The following is a 19,454-nucleotide window of genomic DNA, read 5'->3' as shown; positions in this document are numbered from 1 at the left end:
TTATTTAGTCTTTTTTTTCATTTATGAGAAGGCTGACATTTCAGGATGAAAATGTAGTTGGTGGATCATAGGAGACAGGGCCGGCCCAACGTTAATCTGGGGCCCTGAGTGGAAAGCAGTGTGGTTCCGTTGTTGCAGTTAAACCCACCAGCTACTAATTACCAGTTTTTAAATTAGCAAAGTTTCATAATTTTATCTTAAAAAGGCAACAAGTGGTTTTTAAATTTTTTTTAAAAACCGCACAACAATAAGTAAGTTATTTCTCTTGTTTATTAATTTGGTCTGGCAGCCATTTCTGGAGTTCGGCTCAGTTGGAAAGGAGAGGCGGTTTAATTAGTTAGTATATATGGAAAATTGTCATTTAGTGATAATTTACTTTGTTTTACAGCATCTATTAAATGTGACCACTAATACACACAATTAGCAGAATTAACAAGAAAACTAGCAATGTTACAGTTTTGAGCCTTAAAATAACTGTTGGATGATGAAAAGTTTTCTCTGTGTGAATACAACTGCTACATTTTCATATCCTTATACTCTAAATAAATGCAAATTTAAAGAATTTTAATACTTTTATTATTATTATTATAAAAGCTAATTTAAAAATACAAAATAACCTCAGATTAGAACCTTGGGAATGTTTACTTCTATGAGAAGCTGAGCGCTCATGGGGGCCCCCTGCTGGTCTGGAGTCACTGGGCAACAACTTATTTTGCTGATGCCTAAATTTGTGCCAAAAATCTAGAAACTAAGACTGGTCTCATAATAATCAAACTAGGAATGTTTTCCTGTGTATGATTACAACTAGTATACTTACTAATTCTGATAAATACTTCATTTAAATTTGTTAAAAGAAATAATAATAATAGAAATTGCACCCACTTCGCTCTAAAATGACTGCCAGGATTATTTCGTTTTCATAGAAATATGGGTTTCTAAAATGAAAACAACTGCATGCTCTTTTAAAGAAATGTATTTCAAATGGTCTTTGCATTTTATTCGCCTGTTTTGCTCTCACACAGAACATACACTTAGATTCACTTCATTTGCACACAGCCAGATAGATCAACATGCACGAGTCCTGCTGGACCCTGCAGAAGCGGCGGGAACGGCAGAATCGGTCTCACTGGTAAACAAACAGAGCTGAGGCTGCCGGGAGTCTTTGCTGGGCCTCCAAATTATAGCCTGGTTAACCAAAGTCTCAGAGCCCGTCCCTTTTACTGCAGCGCACATGTGTGTAACATACACGCCCACATGCGTTTGCCTGCATGACCTGTGCGCATTGAAGACACCGCGGAGGCCTGCATTAAAAGCGCATATGCAATCAGGTTGAGTGAGCTCGTCTGCGCGACAGTCGAGGCCGAGAGTGGAAGGTTTTATAGACATTAGCAAGGCTGAAAGCGAAGCACACCCCAAAGGCCTGTAATAAATATTACCCAATCATCAGGCTCACAGTGTGAGGTTATTACTGATGAAAAAGATTGGTTCGCAATGTAAACACGGGTTTAATGTTTACAGCTTTTAACCGTGTGTATCCGCTCTCTGAGTCTTTACTGGCAGAAGTTGGTTTCCGTGGCCTGAACCTGGTACAGGGTGGTAAACGATAAGGCTTTGTGGGTAGCAAGTTGTCAGACAGTTACCTCTTTTTTTTCCCCAGAATGATGCAAAAACAGAGCCTTCTTGGTGATGCAGTCTCTTAAACCATGGTTCAGTGAGAGCAGGTTGGAGTGTTTAGAGCTTCTCTAATTGTGTCTAAATGAGTTCTGCAACTACTGGGGACAGTTTTCAGTTCCCCGGAGGATTCACGAACACAGCAGAGTGATCTACGGTGCTATAAAATCCAGTTAAAATATTTAGGATGATCAGTTCTCGCAAAATGATTGGTCATAAATCTCGCGCTTCCAGAGTGTATTCCGAGCGGACAATTTAATTGTCAGCTCGAGACCACATCCCAACAACTCTGTTGCCAGAGAGGGGGATATTTAATGCATGTGACGCTGAAATTCTCAGCTTTGCCATAATGCAACACCGCAGAATAGATTGGGTTTGAGGGACAGTGTTTCGCAACGTAATTGATGTTCCTCGTGGGACCCAGCAGTTGATGAGACTCTGCTCAAGACTCAATTTAGACTCTATAAAGCTGGCGTCATCCGAGTCTTGGCTAGGCGCAGAGCAGACATGACATGAAATCTTTAACAACCTCTGGAATAACCCGAATACATGTGGAAAATCCTGGATCATAGGTCACACAATCAGACAATGATCATTTATCTCCGAGGGAAATTTCGCCAAACTTTGATGATGTTTCCTTCATTAAATCTGTAATTTTTCCAAAGATGTCTGCAGCTGATTTCTTCCGAGGACATCTCAGGCTGCAGGCTATGAAAGTGAGCTCCATCCTCTTGTCATTTTTCTCCACACGCCCACCTTGCTGTGAGTCATTTCTGACCAGTCGCCTAATGGGCTCGGGATAATTACAGGCTAAGGTTTAAGGCAAATGCCAATCTCTGAGAGAGCTGCGTCAGCCGAGACACTCTGAAATTAACTCATTCAGCAAAGGGAGCACTCGGAAGCAAGACCTGGCGTAAGCGGAGTCTTCTTGGAGGCGATTCTGACATGTAAATGGGGGGGAATTCGAACCCAGTATGTGTGGCCCCCGGCCTGCATACGTCAGGTATGTTTCTTGGACTCAGAAAGGATAAAAAGAGAAGGAAGTGAACTCTCACAGAGTTGCTTTTCAGCTGTTGTCTCAGAGTTGGAAACATTCACTGGATCTAATGGCAGTCTCGGTATTGTTTACCACAAGTTAAGGTAAAAAGAAATAAAAAAAAAATGTATGCATGTGCTTCTGCATATTTGGTCGGCCATATTTCTGGTACCCCCAGTAAAGATGAGTACAAAGCCTTTAAATAAATCAGTCTTTTACTATACAGGTATCATCTTGTGAAAATTAAAACACAACTTTAATTTTAGAACATTTAGTCTGTGTGTGGGGGGGCGGAAAGATCCATGTTTGACATAATAATTGGCACCCCGGACGATCCCTTTTGTCTACATTTTTAATGCGATCAGAGTTTCTTGGAAATTCTTATTAGTAATCCAAAACTTCCTTTTCTCTACGGTATAAATCTGATGTGAAACTGAGGTCAGTTTCTCTCAGGCAGACAAGCAACTATGCCATTCAAGTGCGGCAGATGTGTTTTTCCACCATAAGTCAGAAACAAGAAAGCAGCTACACACCTAAGCCTGCCAATGTGTACAGTCAGATCCAAAAAATAAAACGTTTCAGTCGACTGACCATGTGAAAAAGAAAGCTGGACGAGGAACCGCATTTATCTTGCCACCACGCATGGTGAGAAGGATGTTAAGGGAGCTAAATATACAATTACGAGGCATCATCTAGATGCCAAATGGTTGTTGGCATGTAGAAGCATTTTCCCGAACATAAACAAGTGGAGTTTGCTAAATACTATAGGCCTTTAACTAGAACCATGTGCTTTGGTCCAGTGAGACTAATATTGAGTGTGTTTTTTTTTTGTCCAACATTCCACGTGGGTTTGGTAGGAGTATGTGGAAAACAACCTAATGCCCAGGAATGGTAGAGGATCTGTGATGCTGTGGGGCCATTGCGGCTCCACAAGTCTAGGTTTCAATGTGTGTGTTGTCATAAGCTCTTGAAATATCTGATTACTTTTATCCTGCAAGGCCATGACATTTTTCTGATACCAATCTAAAAAACATACCGACAAACCAACTCAGAAATGGTTCATCAGACAAAATAATCAGCAGCTACTTCATGGCCATTTAGGTCGTCAGGCCTAAATCCTACAGAAAAACTGCGAGGTGTGGAAAGAGGAATGGCCAAAGATCCGTTTAGCTATCATCTGACCTTAAAGTCTAGAAGACTAAGTGCTGAAAACAAGGTATTTCTTGATTTTTCAGCGTTAGGTTGTGCTACTGAAATAAAAGCTACATATATATTTAGGGCTTTTCACTCATCTTTAGCAAGGGTGCCAGTAAGTGAAGGCTTTCTTTCATGGACTGACTTATAATATATGTCCATGCGAGATGTGCAAGCTTTGACAGCGGCCAAACAAAACATACGGTAAATTTAATTCAAACTTTAAATACCCCAAAACTAAAATTGTGCATGGGACATTTGCAGACATGCGGTGGTTTTTGAATGTTTATGTCTGTGTGCAATTGAGCATCCATGATGGCATCCCTTCTCACATCGGTTTGGGTCCAGTGCTCCTCAACATTCCTCTCACCTACCTTCCTGTATATACATACATATATCCTTTCCCAACGTCTCTTTCCTTTTTCTCCCTCATTCCTGCCTGTGCTTGTCCTTCCAGTTTCCAAGCTGCAGCGCTGGAAATGGTCAAGTGATAGCCGATAGGTCCCCTGCGAGTGCTACCGCTTGTCTGCCTTCACGCCATGCAGTCACTCTATCTGTCTTTCCCCGTGTGTTGGTAGCCCACATAAATCATCATCAGTCAAACTCTACGGACAGGGACAACAGAAAGAAATACCCCTCTGTGAGTGCGGTGTTAGTTTTGCCTCGCATAATGTACGCAGGGGATAAGCGCTCTTGGATACATGAGAACCGCGTGTCTTGCAGATGTACTATAAATATTTTGGTACTAGCCGGCTAGTTTGCAGGGAGGAAGTAGACCAGTGAAATACACAGAGGAAGGGGGAACGTGTAAAGTGGAATGTTGGCCTAGCCCAACTGTCTGTATTGTCTTTAGCACCTACAGATGGTCTCGGTCCAACAAAAACGTTCTTTACAGGGGTTCCTGTTCCCAGTCGGGGCCTTGTACCTATCCAGGATATGCTGCGTTTCCTGCGAGCAAATCCGCCAAACCAATCTCCGAGCGGTCATAGTTTGATTAATAGCATAATCATGGGTGATCGACACGTGCTTCATAGGAAAAACCTGCGGAGTTTACTGATGCTGTGGTCCAAATCGACGAAGGAACTGAGCGTAGCTAGTGCTACAAAAGCTGCGAAGGGAAAGGGAGGTCAAATATGGTTGGCAGGTTTAAAAAATGTTTGGTCGCGGCAATGTAAAAGAAATCTACAATTTAAATGTGAAAGAACTGAACTCCCTCTGTTTGGCATGTTTCTGGCCCCAGCCCCAGGCACTGTCACCCAACCCCGTGAAAGAGCAACACAGACACACATCGAAAGTGAGCCGACACGCACACATGCGCCCGCACGCGCACGCTTTGACAGCAGGTGGTGTGAGACACGTCAACAACTAAAGGTTCGCTGGCAGACTCAGAGAGAGTTCTCGGCTCTGCTCTCCGGTCGCTCAGATCTATCATTGGGGCTCTTTAATGGCAGCCTTCATCACATATTACTGCCTTATTTTCTCCTCTCCATCTTCTAGCCCGCAGAAGTTCCTTTTTTGTTCCTATTTTTAAGTACAAGTGATCTCAATTAGGGACCTCCGTGAAGGCAGTAGGCGGCAGACAGTCAGAGCAATAAGAGCGGGGAGGAAATTGTCTTTATACCCCCTCCTCCAGACTCCCACCCACCCTCCTGCCACAAGCAGCGAGCAGCCGCCCCCTCCTTGTCTCCATCTCGTTTAATGCTCCCCTCTGCCTTTGCTGAGTAAAATATCAGACGAACTGTGCCGGCACAGCCTTCTTCAAGTCCTGTACGACTTTCTGAAAGTAGTTACACATTAAAAATGCCCAGACACACGATCATACTAACAGGCACGCCACAGAACGTGCCGTCCTCATCCCAACGGCTCACGGTGATGTCACAGGCTCGGTCAAAAACAGTCATTAAGGGCTCAGCTCTGATCTGGGATCAGTGTGTGGATGTGACTCGCGTCGATGAGGTCAGGGCGAATAAAGCCGAGGCCCGTCGCCGTCCTCTGCCCCGGTTCACAATTCAGCCCGCTATCTGTGACGCTACTTTCAAGGCGGCACATGTGTTCTTTTGGGCTGATTGGCTGGCAGACTGGGTCTTTGGCTGGTTTTGTTGCAGAGCCCGGTGGGCTCACTTGATTGGCTTGCTGGCAGGCCACTGGGCTGGTAGCCTGCCAAACGTGGAAACATCCCGTTAGAGCTGAAAAAGCCTGGTCCTCGTCACTAGAAACCTATAATTTAGCGTCTTGAAAAATGCAGCACTGTGAAATGGATCTTTAATCCAAAGTCTTTAGTGAATGCACTTTTTTTTTCTTTTGAGTGATGAGAGTGCACCGCGTGCTGATGTAAGAAGAGGGTGCAAGTAAAAATAGGGTTTATAAGTGTTCTCATTGTTTCTCTTCAGAACCTAAACTTCGGTAAACTGCGTGAGTGCAGAGGCTTAGCATCGTCTTTGGATAACAAACCATGTTGTAGTGGGCTTTCAGGAAATCTTTCTAAAGCATTTGATAGTGTGGATTATAGCCTTGTTTAATAAAGGCTGCTTCATGTAAGCTTTTTGTTACCTTGTGTTGAATTGTTTTTTTAATCTACCTACCTGGGTGAATGAACCCGGTTTGTGTCTACAGGTAACAAGAACTCCACAGTTTTGGAGGCAAGGGTTAATCTTGGGACCAGTTCTTTTATTTTTCTATTTCTGGTTCTGTAACTTATCTTGAAGAGGTATAGATCTAGATGTGTATCAATTGTAAGCACAGTGTTACACACCTATGGATACAAAAGCGTCATCTTTATAAGTAGAAGCAGAGTCTCTTCCATCGCAATTCAATCCTTTTACAAAGTCATTTGGCCAATGTGAAACTGGTGCTTAATGACAAAAAGACAAATCATGGGATTTTCATGGGCTTTTGTTCGAGTTAATAAATTGCAAACTTCAGGAATTGGTTAAGTGAACATCTTTATCGCTTAGAACAGTAGTTCATTAACTGTGGTGGCACTTGGCTTGCTTCTTAGCGGTTGGTACTCATTATGTCGGTATTTGTTTGCTAAATACAAAATAACTGGCTACTTACTGCACGTGGTGTTCTCTGAAGAGAGAACTTGGGTCTGGGAATGACATCCAACAAAATTTAATCAAATAATTTCGGCTCAACATTTGGAAACCAGTGTGGTTTGCTAATTGCTCAGTGACCAGGCAACTACTACTAACAACACAAACCGAAATAGTAAATGTTATTCAAATGTAGGAAACCGTTCTTCTGATGGTTCTCATGTACAAAATTAAGCTAACCTGCTCTTCAAACATTAGCTCCCCATTGATGGAAGGACTTACATTATGTCGTTAACTTGGAAATCTGGAATAGAGTTGCTCCTTTGATTCCGTTCTTGTTGGTAGGATATTTATGATTTTTTTGTTGTTGTTGTTATGGACTCTGGCATTAGAAGCATTGTTATCTCAATGGGTTAAACAAAGTAAAGTAAAAAAAAATATAAGTCGCATGCGTTCTGCTTGAACTGCAGCATTGTGCCATGCTGTCATCTGTTCAAAGTGAGGAGTTGTTCATTGCAAACTTACAGGGATCCCTTGAAACATCAGAGCGTTCACAAGCAGAGCAGAGAGACTTCTCCGCTTTGTTTAGCTTGCTGTCAACATAATAGACAGCGGTTGCACATATTAGCAGTTCACACGGGGCCGCGTCACTCCGAGCGGGACCGACAACAGAAACTTTTCCTCCCCGTTTGATAATCTCGACAGGAAAATTAGTCACAAAAGCGTCGGGCGAGTTGGAGCTCTTTTCTTTTTTTTTTTTTTTTTAAGAAAGCAAATAATCGAAACTGAGAGGCAGAAATACAATATTGCCATAAATCACACGGCGCACATCCCCGCTCAACGCGGCACGCAGTGGTTCTCTACTGTTAGTGACTTCTCCTACTGTGCGATGACTCCAAGCCAGTGTAACACAGTAGATGAAAAACACACACAAAAAAAAGCGGAGGGAGAAGATCCAGCTGCGCGCCAGGCGAGCTGCAGACCTACTGCACGGTTGAGCGGCTCCATGCTCGATTCATTACCGCATCCTGTTAGGGGCTGTTAATGCAGGAGGAAGATCGGTCAGGTATCTTGTAAAAAAAAAATAAAATAAAAGATTTATATGTTAAAGCTTTCTCTTTGTCCTTTTTTGGGAGAATAAATCTGCCAGAGCGAGGTAGAAAAGTAGTAATGTTATTCAATAGGATATTTGTGGCACATAAAAAATAAAAATAAAAGAATAACGGGGACTTGTCTGCTGTCTCTCGCGGACATCAAACGGTGAATTTTAAGCTCACGTGGCGGTGGGGGGGCGGTGGGGGTTCGGCCCAATATACCTCTGATTGCCAGAAAGCAGAACCTCGCTGCGTGAATGTGCAGCATATCCTGTACTACCGGGAGCTGGGAGACAGATGCTGGATGTGCAGCGGGGGAAGCAAAGCGGAGTCAGATGGGACAGACAGTCTTTGATGAGCTGCGCTTGTCAGGGCTAAAGTCACGACTGGCTTAGCAAAGGAGGAGTGAGGAGAACTGGGAGGCAGAAACCGAACAGGCACTGGATGGACGTGAGCAAATATAGGCATAAAATATTATGCCTGATTAAAAACCGTTTTTCAGTTGGTTTAATACCTGGAAACCCAGCTGAATCCCTCCTCGAATTGGATGTCAGAATTAAAACTAATAAATCTGATCGAGCTAATGGCATGAAATAGACTCAATCGCTGTTAATATTTAATCTCGGAGATTTCCAGCCCATCCGTGACGTGCTCCCCCAAATTGCATTTGAGCTTGGAGGCCGTCCACGTCGCTCCACCACGTAGCCTATATGCGCCCAGGCGAAATTATCCCCGCTGAAATGTAACTCCGCCGGAATGACTGCAGCCACGGTTCCTGCAAAGGCCATGTTTATGACTATTACGGATTTAATTACTACTATTCACTTTTATTCATCCATGAATTTGTTAGTTGATCTTTTGAGAATGTTTGACAATGCGAACCATATTTCTGGTGTTTGAGGCACAGCGAGAGGGGGGGAGTGTAATTCAATCACTTTTTTTTTTTTTTTTTTACATCCTCCACCTCATCCTCACGACGAGGTGCCAGATGCATCTCACCGTTTTCAGACTACATATATATGTTCACATATATTTTTGGCCATCAAGCTATTTAAAACAAGAAACCACTTTTTTGAGCTTTGAAACATAACCTTTTTTTATTATTATTATTTCAATATTAAAGCCAAGTTCAACTTTACAACATGAAAACAAACTGCAAAACCCCCTCACAGGATCCAAATAAACTAACATCTGTGCCTCCAAGTAGTCTAATTTATTTTTGAAAGAGGCCTGCAGTATCAAAGGCCTTTGTCTCAATGACTCTGAGCAATAAAAGCCTGTTTGGGAGCAGCGGGGGAAAAAGAGAAGAGAGAGAGAGAGAGAGAGAGAACACAGAATGGTAATACACATGCCGCTGTGTGATGTGGCACTTAGAAAAGTCTCGCTGGGAGACTGATGGGTAATTAGACTGGGAGGGTGTGTGGTGGTAGATGGCTGCGATGAAGAGCCTCACGGAGGGTAGAGGATGCCCTCTAGTAGAGGTGAGAGGGGCAGCATCCTCACTTAAAATCAAATAAATAAATAGTGTAACATCGATATGTGGATGTAAAGATGCCTGTCCTTTTTTTTTTTTTTAACAGTAATGGTGAATGTATTTATTTTTCATTTATTTCGATGATGCTTACAGTAAAGATGAGAGGAGCAGCATTCTCATGTAACATTAAACTAAAAGTAATAATTATAATTTTCTTATTTAATTGTTTTACTTTTTCATGCCTACTGTGTTGATGTGAATATTAGATTTGTGTTTTTGCTGGATTTTTTTTTATATATATTTTTTTATTCTGTTTATTCATTTTCTTGATTTTTTTTGTGGTTTTCAACAAACAGCATCTGCACTTATATTTAAATATATATACATATATTTTTCTTATGCTTGTTTAATGTTGATGTGTGGGTGTAAAGGTGCAGTTGGTGGTTTTCCAAATTAGATTTCATTCCACTGATCATTTAATAGCCTGTTTTTATTTTTATTATTATTATTATTTTCTTTATCAATTTGTGTCTTTCCTATTTAATTGTATTCTTACATTTCAAGCTAGATAATTTTAACAGGATGCTGTAGCAATTGTAGTGCAATATTGAAATGCATATTTCTAAAAATTAATTTAAAAAAATATGATCTAAAAGCCCTTTTCCAACCGAAAAAATGGCCTCTGGGTGATTTGCTGTGATGTTATTGTCACTATGTTGTTAGCTACAATTCTTATGAAGTTTATTTTATTTAACCCAACACTGCTGTGTATCTGAGTCACTCTATTATCGCGTTTCCTTTCTAGCGTGTCAATGAAGTGGGGGGGAAAACCACCCAAAAAATGTCAGACAATTAATGAGATTCAGAACATTATTCTTCCTCTTCTTCTTCTCCTCTTGTTCCTGCCGAAAGAAATTAAACACGATTAAAATAACTTGTAATTTTTTTTTTTAGAATATTATTGTAAACTCGGGCGTAATATATAATTTAAAAAAAATAACGTAAGGTTTCATCTTTCGGCGTCGTGTGCATGTGGTTTCGTTTTCTTCTAATGAAACACGTATGTAATTGATTTAGCTCATCGTGTGCGGCCCGAAAAACCGGTGAAGTCTTTTTTTTTTTTTTATAATTCGAGTGACTTTCGTAGACTCGGTTGGCTGCTGGATGGAGAGTTGGTTGGTGGGGGGGGGGAACGGGGGGGTGCTTAAAGGTAGAATACCTGCTGCAGCTAAATCTCGGCTTACACCTGCGCAGCAGCTCTCCCCTGCGCCCGAAGTGAAACCCTACTCCTGCGCGTCCTACCTGACTCACCGCTCTCCGGTGACTCAGTGGCTCCGGCCCTTGATGGGAGCTCAGTCCGAGACGCTGCTGTTAGGCGCACATTGTCGAGCGCCGTAACTCAACACGGTCTGACTGGAAATGACCACCTCCGACGTCAGGAGCGCGCTGCCAGGTCCACGGGAACGGTGACATGACATGTCGGTACGTTCACGGTTTACACGCGCGCCGCGTAACCCTCTCGTGTGTGTCTATGTGTGTGGGGGGGAGGGGAGGGGGTGTAGGAGCGCATAGACGACGCTGAACAAAAAACGATTGTCCGTGTTGTGTGGGTGTGGAGGTGTGGGGGGGCAGAGCGCATTAGAGGCGTGATAGATCGCGGCGCAGAGCGGAGGGAGCGGATCTGACTCCAGACACCACGTGTTGGAGTCGCATCAGCGCAATAATTGCCGGGGCGCTCGGGCTATATAAACCACAAAAACGCCTGCGCACGGGGAACCCCGGCCCTCCAAACACTAACCACATTCACGGCCGCAAAACGGGATTCGTTGTTTTTTTTTTTTTTTCCCTTCCCTCCTCCTTCATCTCACCGGCGATCATTTCTTTTCTCTCTCTCTCTCTCTGCCTCTCTCTCTTTCTTTTTTCTCCCCTTCCCCAGGCTTTTTAACCCTATATACAAAACCTGCTTCGCGGCCGGAAGACCTCCAGAAAGATTTGTTGAATTTGCAGGCGTCGCGGGATTATAAATAGGCTTGTTAAGTATTGTTGAGGCGTAATCTTTTCACTTTGAAACTTTCCTTTATGTGTACATAGCCTGCGGGTTTCCAGAGCGCCTTTCTGTTTGGCACAAAGACTTCAATGACGCACCTGGAGGAGCGCTTTGACTTTTTTTTTTTTTTTTTTTTTTTTTTTAAAGCAAACGAAAGCAGACAAAAACCTTTTAGACCGTCTGGTTTAACTGTATAGCCTAGTTGCGCGCTCGGAGATTTATTTGGTGTTATTACAGTGAGAGCGCGCGCCTGCGTTATGGCACGTGGATTCCTCCCTGGAAAAGCTCTCGATTTAGAAAAAACGCGTCCTTAAAGCTTTTTTTTTTTTTTTTTTTTTTTTTTCCGCCCGCGGGAGAAAGTCTGCTTTGTAGTCGAGAGAGTTTTAGAGCGCTCAACCGAACCGAGAGGCAGCGAGTGTGAGAGAAAGCGGAGAGAGCCCGACAGAGAGAGAGAGAGAGAGCCCCCCTCTGCAGCGCCTTTCCGCTAATCCACGGTGTTGTGATGCGAATTCCCGTAGATCCCAGCGCCAGCCGGAGGTTCAGTCCGCCGTCCAGCAGCCTCCAGCCGGTCCCAGGGAAGATGAACGACGTGAGCTCCCCGGCCGGCCAGCCGGACGCGGCGGCCGCGGTGCCGAGGCTGCGTCCCCCGCATGAGAACCGCAGCATGGCCGAGATCATCGCCGACCACCCAGCCGAGCTGGTGCGCACCGACAGCCCCAACTTCCTCTGCTCGGTCCTGCCCTCCCACTGGCGGTGCAACAAGACGCTGCCTGTGGCCTTCAAGGTGAGCTCAAAGTGTTTTTGCTGCTCGGTTAGAAGGAATCCCAGTAGGAGCCCAGCGAGTGGCATTCCGCTTTCAACTTTGAGCTTAACGTGTTATAAGTTAGAAATAAGCCAGAAATGCGTCTTTGAATCCGAACATATGATTAAATTCCACGTAGGACCTGAACTGATCTGAATTTTGATTCTTTGTAATTTGTTGGACTTGTGGATAACAATGTTTTTTGTTGTTGTTGTTGTTGTTTGCTATATAAATACACTGAATAAAAGTTGACTTAAACTTATCCAAATGTTTTTAATCCCTCTACATTTGTAATTAATGGGGTTGCTCCAAAATGTATTATAGTCCTTTTTCATTTTGAAATTTGTTAATCTTTTTTTAATTAACTGAAAAAGCACCAGTTTCTATAAATGTCACCACAACACTTTATTTTATTTCTATAATTTGTATTATCATCTATGTTAATTTATAAGATAACTCCACTTGTTTTTTTTTTCTTTCTGATTAATAAGTTGATTTTAACTCCTTATGCTTAAAATTGTGCATCAAGAAAATAATTTCTCTGAGGTGGTTTCACAGCTTTAATGCAAAATCTTGAAAAGAAAAAGTAGAAATGTATCACAGGAGTCAAATGGTTTTTTTTTTATTATTATTTAAAACAGAAAAGCAACAATTACACCTCTTCGCGTAGTTTTGAATAACAGTTATGATGATCTGCACAGCATTTTGATTTTGATTATTAGACTTTCTTGTGAGCCTATGAAGTGGGCTGGCAGTCTGAAGAAACAGGTGGAGGAGGGGGGTGCAGTAGCTTCAGACAGCCAGAGAAAACTTCCTTCATCCCTGCAGCTTCTTTGGCATCTCATTAAATATGCTTTAGGAAAAGTAAGGTGACAATGATGGAGTATTTTTAACTGTTTTGTCACAGCAACATTTTGAAAACCTCTGCATGTCTTCACATCAAAAACCTATTTAGTTTTTAATATCATTGACAGCCACTGAAATTATCATATCAAATTTAAATCCTTTAGAAACGTGTCAGAATGAAGAATAACCACATTTTTTTTGCCGCCTCCATATTTAAACACCCAAACACATCAGGTTTTATTTTAGCTTTTTCAACAAGATTTATTTGGTGTTTTTACAGTCTAAAAACAAAAATAAATATGCCTCAGGAATAAACAAGCAAAACAAAAACAAAAAAAAACAAGCGGCTCCAGGAATAATGTTTTTAACATTTTAGGCTTTTGAAGCCTCGTCATTTATTTTTTCCCCTGATATCCCGCCGATTAAAAAAAAAAAAAAGAAAGAGAAAAAAAAAAGGAGGCCCTTTTAATTAGGCGGTGTATTTCTCAAAGGACAGATCAAAGACCCTCGTCAGTGGAAATGTATAGCTGAGGCTCTGGCTTGGAATTAAACGTGACAACTTTCTGAAATATAAGTGTTATTTCCCCCGTCGTTATTACGAGGGGGCTCTGTAATTATCGCGGGGTTTTGCTCGTCCTCTTTTATCCGCGTCCAAGAAGCTAAATGATAACACAAGGCCTCCACGCTCAAGATGGTTAACATCATAACATTTATCTTATTGTCAGATCGCTTCAGAGGGACAAATTAAAACCCATCCATCAACATGATTTGGAGGAGGATGGCATGATGGGGAAATAATAAAGGAGAGCAGAAAGCCTTTCTCCATTGCTTTATTTTATTTTATGTCTCAATATTTTTCAGATTTGAAAAAGGGATTAAAAAATTTCCTCCCCTTCTTCTCCTCGACAGGTGGTCGCCCTGGGCGACATACCCGACGGGACGGTCGTCACGGTCATGGCGGGCAACGATGAGAACTACTCGGCCGAGCTGCGGAACGCCTCGGGCGTGATGAAGAACCAAGTGGCGCGCTTCAACGACCTTCGCTTCGTGGGCCGCAGCGGCAGAGGTGAGGCCTCAGACTCTCTCGGCGCTCGCTGCCGCAGCCTGCAGGGAGCCATTAGGGCTCAGTGGTGTGGATTAGTGGCCACATTCCCCCAAAGTGGCAACCACATAATGATCTCCCTAACTCCAGGGGCTAAATCCCACAGCCCATATCCTTAAGAGAGGCCAATAACGTCGCTTCTGCAAGCTCAGGACGCGGCTCCTTTAGAGTTAATTATCCACAATAAGCAGGCGATGCTTCTTGAAATCCTAAATATTTCATGTTTTTATTTATTTATTCTAATAAAGAAGCCGTTTTCCATTTTTTTCCCCTTTCACCTTGCATAACCTCGGCTTGGTTCAGGTCCGTAAACATGCTGGGTGGTGTTGCGTCCCCCCCCTCCTCCCCGGCCACCTCCAGGCCCCCCGTGGCTGATCGTTCTCTGCCCACATCCGCGGGCTGCCGGAGTGAAACAAACTCCTGTTCAGTCCAATAACATTCCTGGAATGCTTGGCATCACCAAGCAACAATTCAGATCTCTCGCTGCTCCCATCGCTCGTTAGTAAATCATCGTATTTCCAAGTCGTGACGCTTGGCACTCGCCGCTTGCTCCCAGCCGTTCCCCGTTTCTCTGGAACACTCCGTTCGTTTTTTTTCCCTTTTGAATCTCCCCGCCCTCCCTCCTTCCCCAGTTAAAGCGATCGCAACAGGTAGCTGTCGGTTAAAAACAAAAACAAACAAACGGGTCGATGAGCATAGAGCGGTCGCGTGGACGCCCGCGACCGGTTGCCACGGAAACCTTTCCTCGTGCGGCTTTTGCTGAGACACAGAATCTCGCAACAGGAAGTGACACAGGAGCCAGGAGGGTGGATCGGAATACGAGGTGTCTGAAATGAATACCCTCCGGTGACAGATAAGTACAAACGGAGAGAACTGATAGCATGTTAGATAGCTAAAAGTCACGGCCAGAGAGGGAGCCGGAGCCAGGCGGGGGCGGACGGGGATCGATAATTACAGGCCTGATGCGGACGACGATAGCGTGGACGCATGGGGCAGGTTATTCAGAGAGGAATCAGATACTCCTGACAAGATCTTTGGACTTAATGGTGTTCCACAGGAATTGGCTAATAATAGGAGCACCGGTACTGCATTCACATCCCTTTGACGTTTTCACGCGAGCGCAACACAACCACAGGCTGCAGTGTGCTTCTTCTGTGATGAGACATGAAGTGTGGCTTAATAAAGTGGGAATCACATCTGGAAAGTGTGGCATGCTTTTTTTGCATCCACCTTTCACTGCAGTCACAGCTGCCAGTCTTCTGGGAGAGTAAAAGTCTCCACCGGCTTTCCCCGCCTGTAGAAGGAAGATGGGAAGGAGAGCACCTGTGGACGGCCATTTTTGAATCTCAGTCGGGTCAAGGTGTGGATGTGTTATATGTTCATGTAACACATGAAAATGCTGCGATCTGAACCCATCTCTGAAGCTCTGGCTGTATGTTTATGGTCATCACTATGCATAAGGTTCCTGCCTTGTCCAGGATAGTCATTTTTTTAGTTCCCTATGTTTGGCTAAAAGACTGCAATTTCTACCTGGAGGCTCAACGATCCGATATTAATATCTGTGTCGGTCCCAGTATTGAAAAAAATTCTACATCGGGTATCGGTGGCGATGCGTCCATTACGTAAAAGCAGATTTGTTCAGTCTAATTCTACGAGTGACGTCACGGTTAACTGTTTATTTTACGTTTTATTTAAAATTCCTAATTGTCTGTGACTGAAGTCTGGGTAAGGAAAAAAATGTTCTTCAGAAAAACCAGGGCCAGTTCAGCACCAAAGTGAAGACTTTCACCATCCAGAGGGACAAAAGAGAGAAAACCACAATCGTTTTAATTCGTCACGCGATCGATTGGTTTATTGTTCATGGCGACAGGCCTACATGTTGATTACAGGATGATGGCGGCGTTTTCATCTCCCTCTCCCCCCCTCGCACCTCAGTGGAGGTATGTGGGTCACCTGTCGCCGCTGCTATCTGCCCGGTCCATCTCTTTGAGAGCCATGTTTACTGAGGTTGTAAAGTGGAAGAGAGAGGGGAGGGTCCGTGCGCCCGGATGGCTGCGAGTGAATGGACAGCTGCTCCCTCTCCTCCGTCCCTCCCTCCCTCTCCCCTCTTTCCCGTTTCCCACTTGCAGCCACGCTTGCGCGGCACGTCTGCATACCTCAGAAGTTAGTGTAGCTGCTGACTTGGCTGTTGTGATATGATTCACAGCATTCCTCGTGCATGAACATGGGAATACACGCGCTTGCACAGACAAGCGCTCAGCCCCAAGGCAACAACTGCTGGGGATTATCAAGAAAGGAAGTGACTATTAAAATGCCTCTCGCCGTCCCACACGGCAGTAGAGATTCTTGATAACGAGATGCTGGCTGCTGCGACGCAACTCCACAAAACTAAATTGAGCACTTACCCAAACAGAGCTGATTTAATGTTGTTATTTTGTTATCGTTCTCTTTAGGCCAACATCTCCTTGTAACGTGATCGCTGTGACACTCGTGACTTAGGAATGGTTTTAGAGATAAATGCCAGACATTGTCTTTGCAGATGGCATATCCTTTGATCTTCTTTGATGTCACCACAGGCAAGAGCTTCACACTGACAATCACGGTATTCACCAACCCACCGCAAGTGGCCACGTACCACCGAGCCATAAAGGTCACCGTGGACGGACCGCGTGAGCCCAGGAGTGAGTACCGATGCATGCATGCACTCGCAGCACAGTAAGGCAGCGTGCCAGAGCGCGCGAAAAACATTTCTTCCAGTTGAGTTTGTCTTGAGAAAGATGAGTCAGTGAGTGACAAGACAGGAAATCAAAACTGAAAGGTATTTAAAAAAAAAAAAATAAATACAAGCTTATATTATATTTCCCACAGTTTAAAGTTTGAGTGCAAGAACAGATTGTGGATCTGCTTTTAAATCTGAAAGGGGGAATTGCTGATTTCTTTTTCCCAACTGATACTCGGTGAAATTATTAGGAATAGTTCTCTTACTCGTGATCAGATGTCATGTCGCAGTTAAATTTTGGAAAAATAGTCGTATTTGCATATAAAGGTTGCTCCTTCTCAATGTGATCTCTTCAGTTGGATAGTTTGCAGGTATGACAATGAATACCTGCAATGTTTTGATGGTAAAATTGACAGAATCTAAATCAGTTTTTTGAGGCGTTAAAACAGTCCTGCATCTCTGCCATTGAAACATGAATCAGATAAAAAATTGTAGAAAATTTGTCATTGCAAGTGTATGCTGTTTTTTTTGTTTTTGTTTTTTGTTTTGATCAGCTTGGACCTGCATCATCTTCCCTATCATCTTCCATCTTCCCTTCATGTCTCTGAGAATATCTTTGAACAAAATCCATCTGATCCAAATTCACCATGAAATCCAAACATCAGGATTGGGGTGAAATCCAAACATCAGGATTGGGGTTGCTCAATATGTTTCCAAATGTTCTCACCCGTTTTACAACAATCAGATGCCAAAATCAACTAAGCTGTAGTCCCCAAGTCTTGACTGGCTATTAGCCTTCCACCACTCTGACAGTTTCTTCTCTTATCTCCACTTCTCAGTCCCCTGCTTTAGATTTTGGCAATAATATATATATAAAAAAAAAAAAAAACAGCAAATGCAAAGTTTTATAAGCCGATATCAACAATCTAGACTTTCACAGGAGACATCTGTTAGGTTGCAGCTGTGCTTAGATGCTGATCATTTTACTCTCTCAAAAAAAAAAACGGTGAGGGAATGAAAATGGTATTTTTGTTGGTTTCGCATACAAATGTTCCCGGGGTGCGATTTGTGGGGGGGAGGGGGCATCCTCTGCAGCGGTGTTTCCCAATGCTCGTCCTCTTGGCACACTGCCCTGCATGTTGTAGGTGTTTCCCTGCTTCAGCGCACCGGAGTGTTATTTATGGCTGATTAACAACGTTTTACTGAACTGCAATCATCTGAATTAGGCATGTTTCAGCAAGGAACCGTGTAAAACATGCAGGGCAGTGTGCCTTGATGGCCAGGGTTGGGAAACACCAGACTCTGCAGGACATTCCGTACCAAGAATGCGTCATTTTATACGAGCCAAGGTGTATTCGCTGTATCCTACCTGATAATTTAAAGTGTTTATTATTATTATTATTATTACTACTACACTTAGTGTTGGCTGTAAGACAGTGATTACTGTGGTTGTGTGATTTAAGTTAATACTTCACAAGAAGAAGGTAGTTTGGTATCATTTGGGTTTGACCAAAGACGATTTATCTGTCATGTTTCAAGTCAAACCAGGATGAATGAAAATAGGGTGCGATGTCTTTAAAAGTTATTAACATAATGCTATATTATGTAAATATAGTATTTCATTTTTATGGCTATTTCCTTCCATTATTCAGGAAATTATGTAACTACAAAGATAGACAAATTGATGGTTTGACTGCATGAGCTTGAAGTAGTATAGAAATGGAAGTAGGAAGCAAAGAAGTAGCAATGTACGGGTAAAAATGGGTTCAGCAATTAAAGTTGTAGTTCAGTTTGAGTCGTTAAATTTCTAAAAAGGAAATTTAGAAAGAGAGAAGGAGGAGAGGAAAAAGGCTAGCGGTACGATACGTGACATTGTTTGAACTAATTGTGACAATTTAGAGAATTGACACACGACGCGGCATTAGTGGCTTACGAACGTCTACACTTTTGCAAGAGGCTTTTGCTTCTCATGGTTTCCTCAATTGGACAACATTCTTGTTACTCTGCTAAATTATCCAATCAACTATAATGTTACTTTAATCTGGATCATTCTTTAAAAAAACCTCTTTATTTAGCCACAGGTTGTCGCTAAATCCAAATGTTTACGCCACTCCCAGAAAACTGATTCATATGGTCTCAGCTGTTGATGGGAAGACATTTAGTTGGAAGAACAACTATAAACTTAACAAACTTGTGAGTGGAGACATAAAATACACTAATATAGTGTGAGTAGTTTTGGTGTTCCTTCAAACAGCTCAAGTCAACTGGATCCTTAGTCGCAAGCTGACAAGCTATCAGCCTTTCTACATTTACTTCTGGTTCTGATAAAAACTCCACTGGAACTTGAACAAATCCTTTAAGAGCCAAAGCATTTCCTCTGGTTTTCACAAACTGAACTGTTTGATGTTGAAAACAACAGCTGCGCTTTAACTAA

At 42.9% G+C, this 19,454-nt stretch overlaps 1 protein-coding gene across 2 annotated transcripts in view; it reads left to right on the top strand.

The window, feature by feature from the left end:
* runx2b (RUNX family transcription factor 2b) overlaps positions 1-19,454 on the top strand; it is a 61,636-nt gene that overhangs the window by 11,960 nt on the left and 30,222 nt on the right. For both annotated transcript variants that reach the window (XM_088002207.1, XM_015002430.2), the window contains 3 exons: positions 12,070-12,335; positions 14,109-14,265; positions 16,878-16,982. In XM_088002207.1, coding sequence (XP_087858333.1) covers positions 12,070-12,335; positions 14,109-14,265; positions 16,878-16,982 — 528 coding nt within the window. The remainder of the gene's footprint in view (positions 1-12,069; positions 12,336-14,108; positions 14,266-16,877; positions 16,983-19,454) is intronic.

This window comes from Poecilia mexicana, unplaced genomic scaffold (assembly GCF_051168715.1).
Source record: "Poecilia mexicana isolate PSO_F unplaced genomic scaffold, ASM5116871v1 scaffold_21, whole genome shotgun sequence".
NCBI classification, from domain to species: domain Eukaryota; kingdom Metazoa; phylum Chordata; class Actinopteri; order Cyprinodontiformes; family Poeciliidae; genus Poecilia; species Poecilia mexicana.
This window is presented reverse-complemented; position numbering and strand designations above follow the sequence as displayed.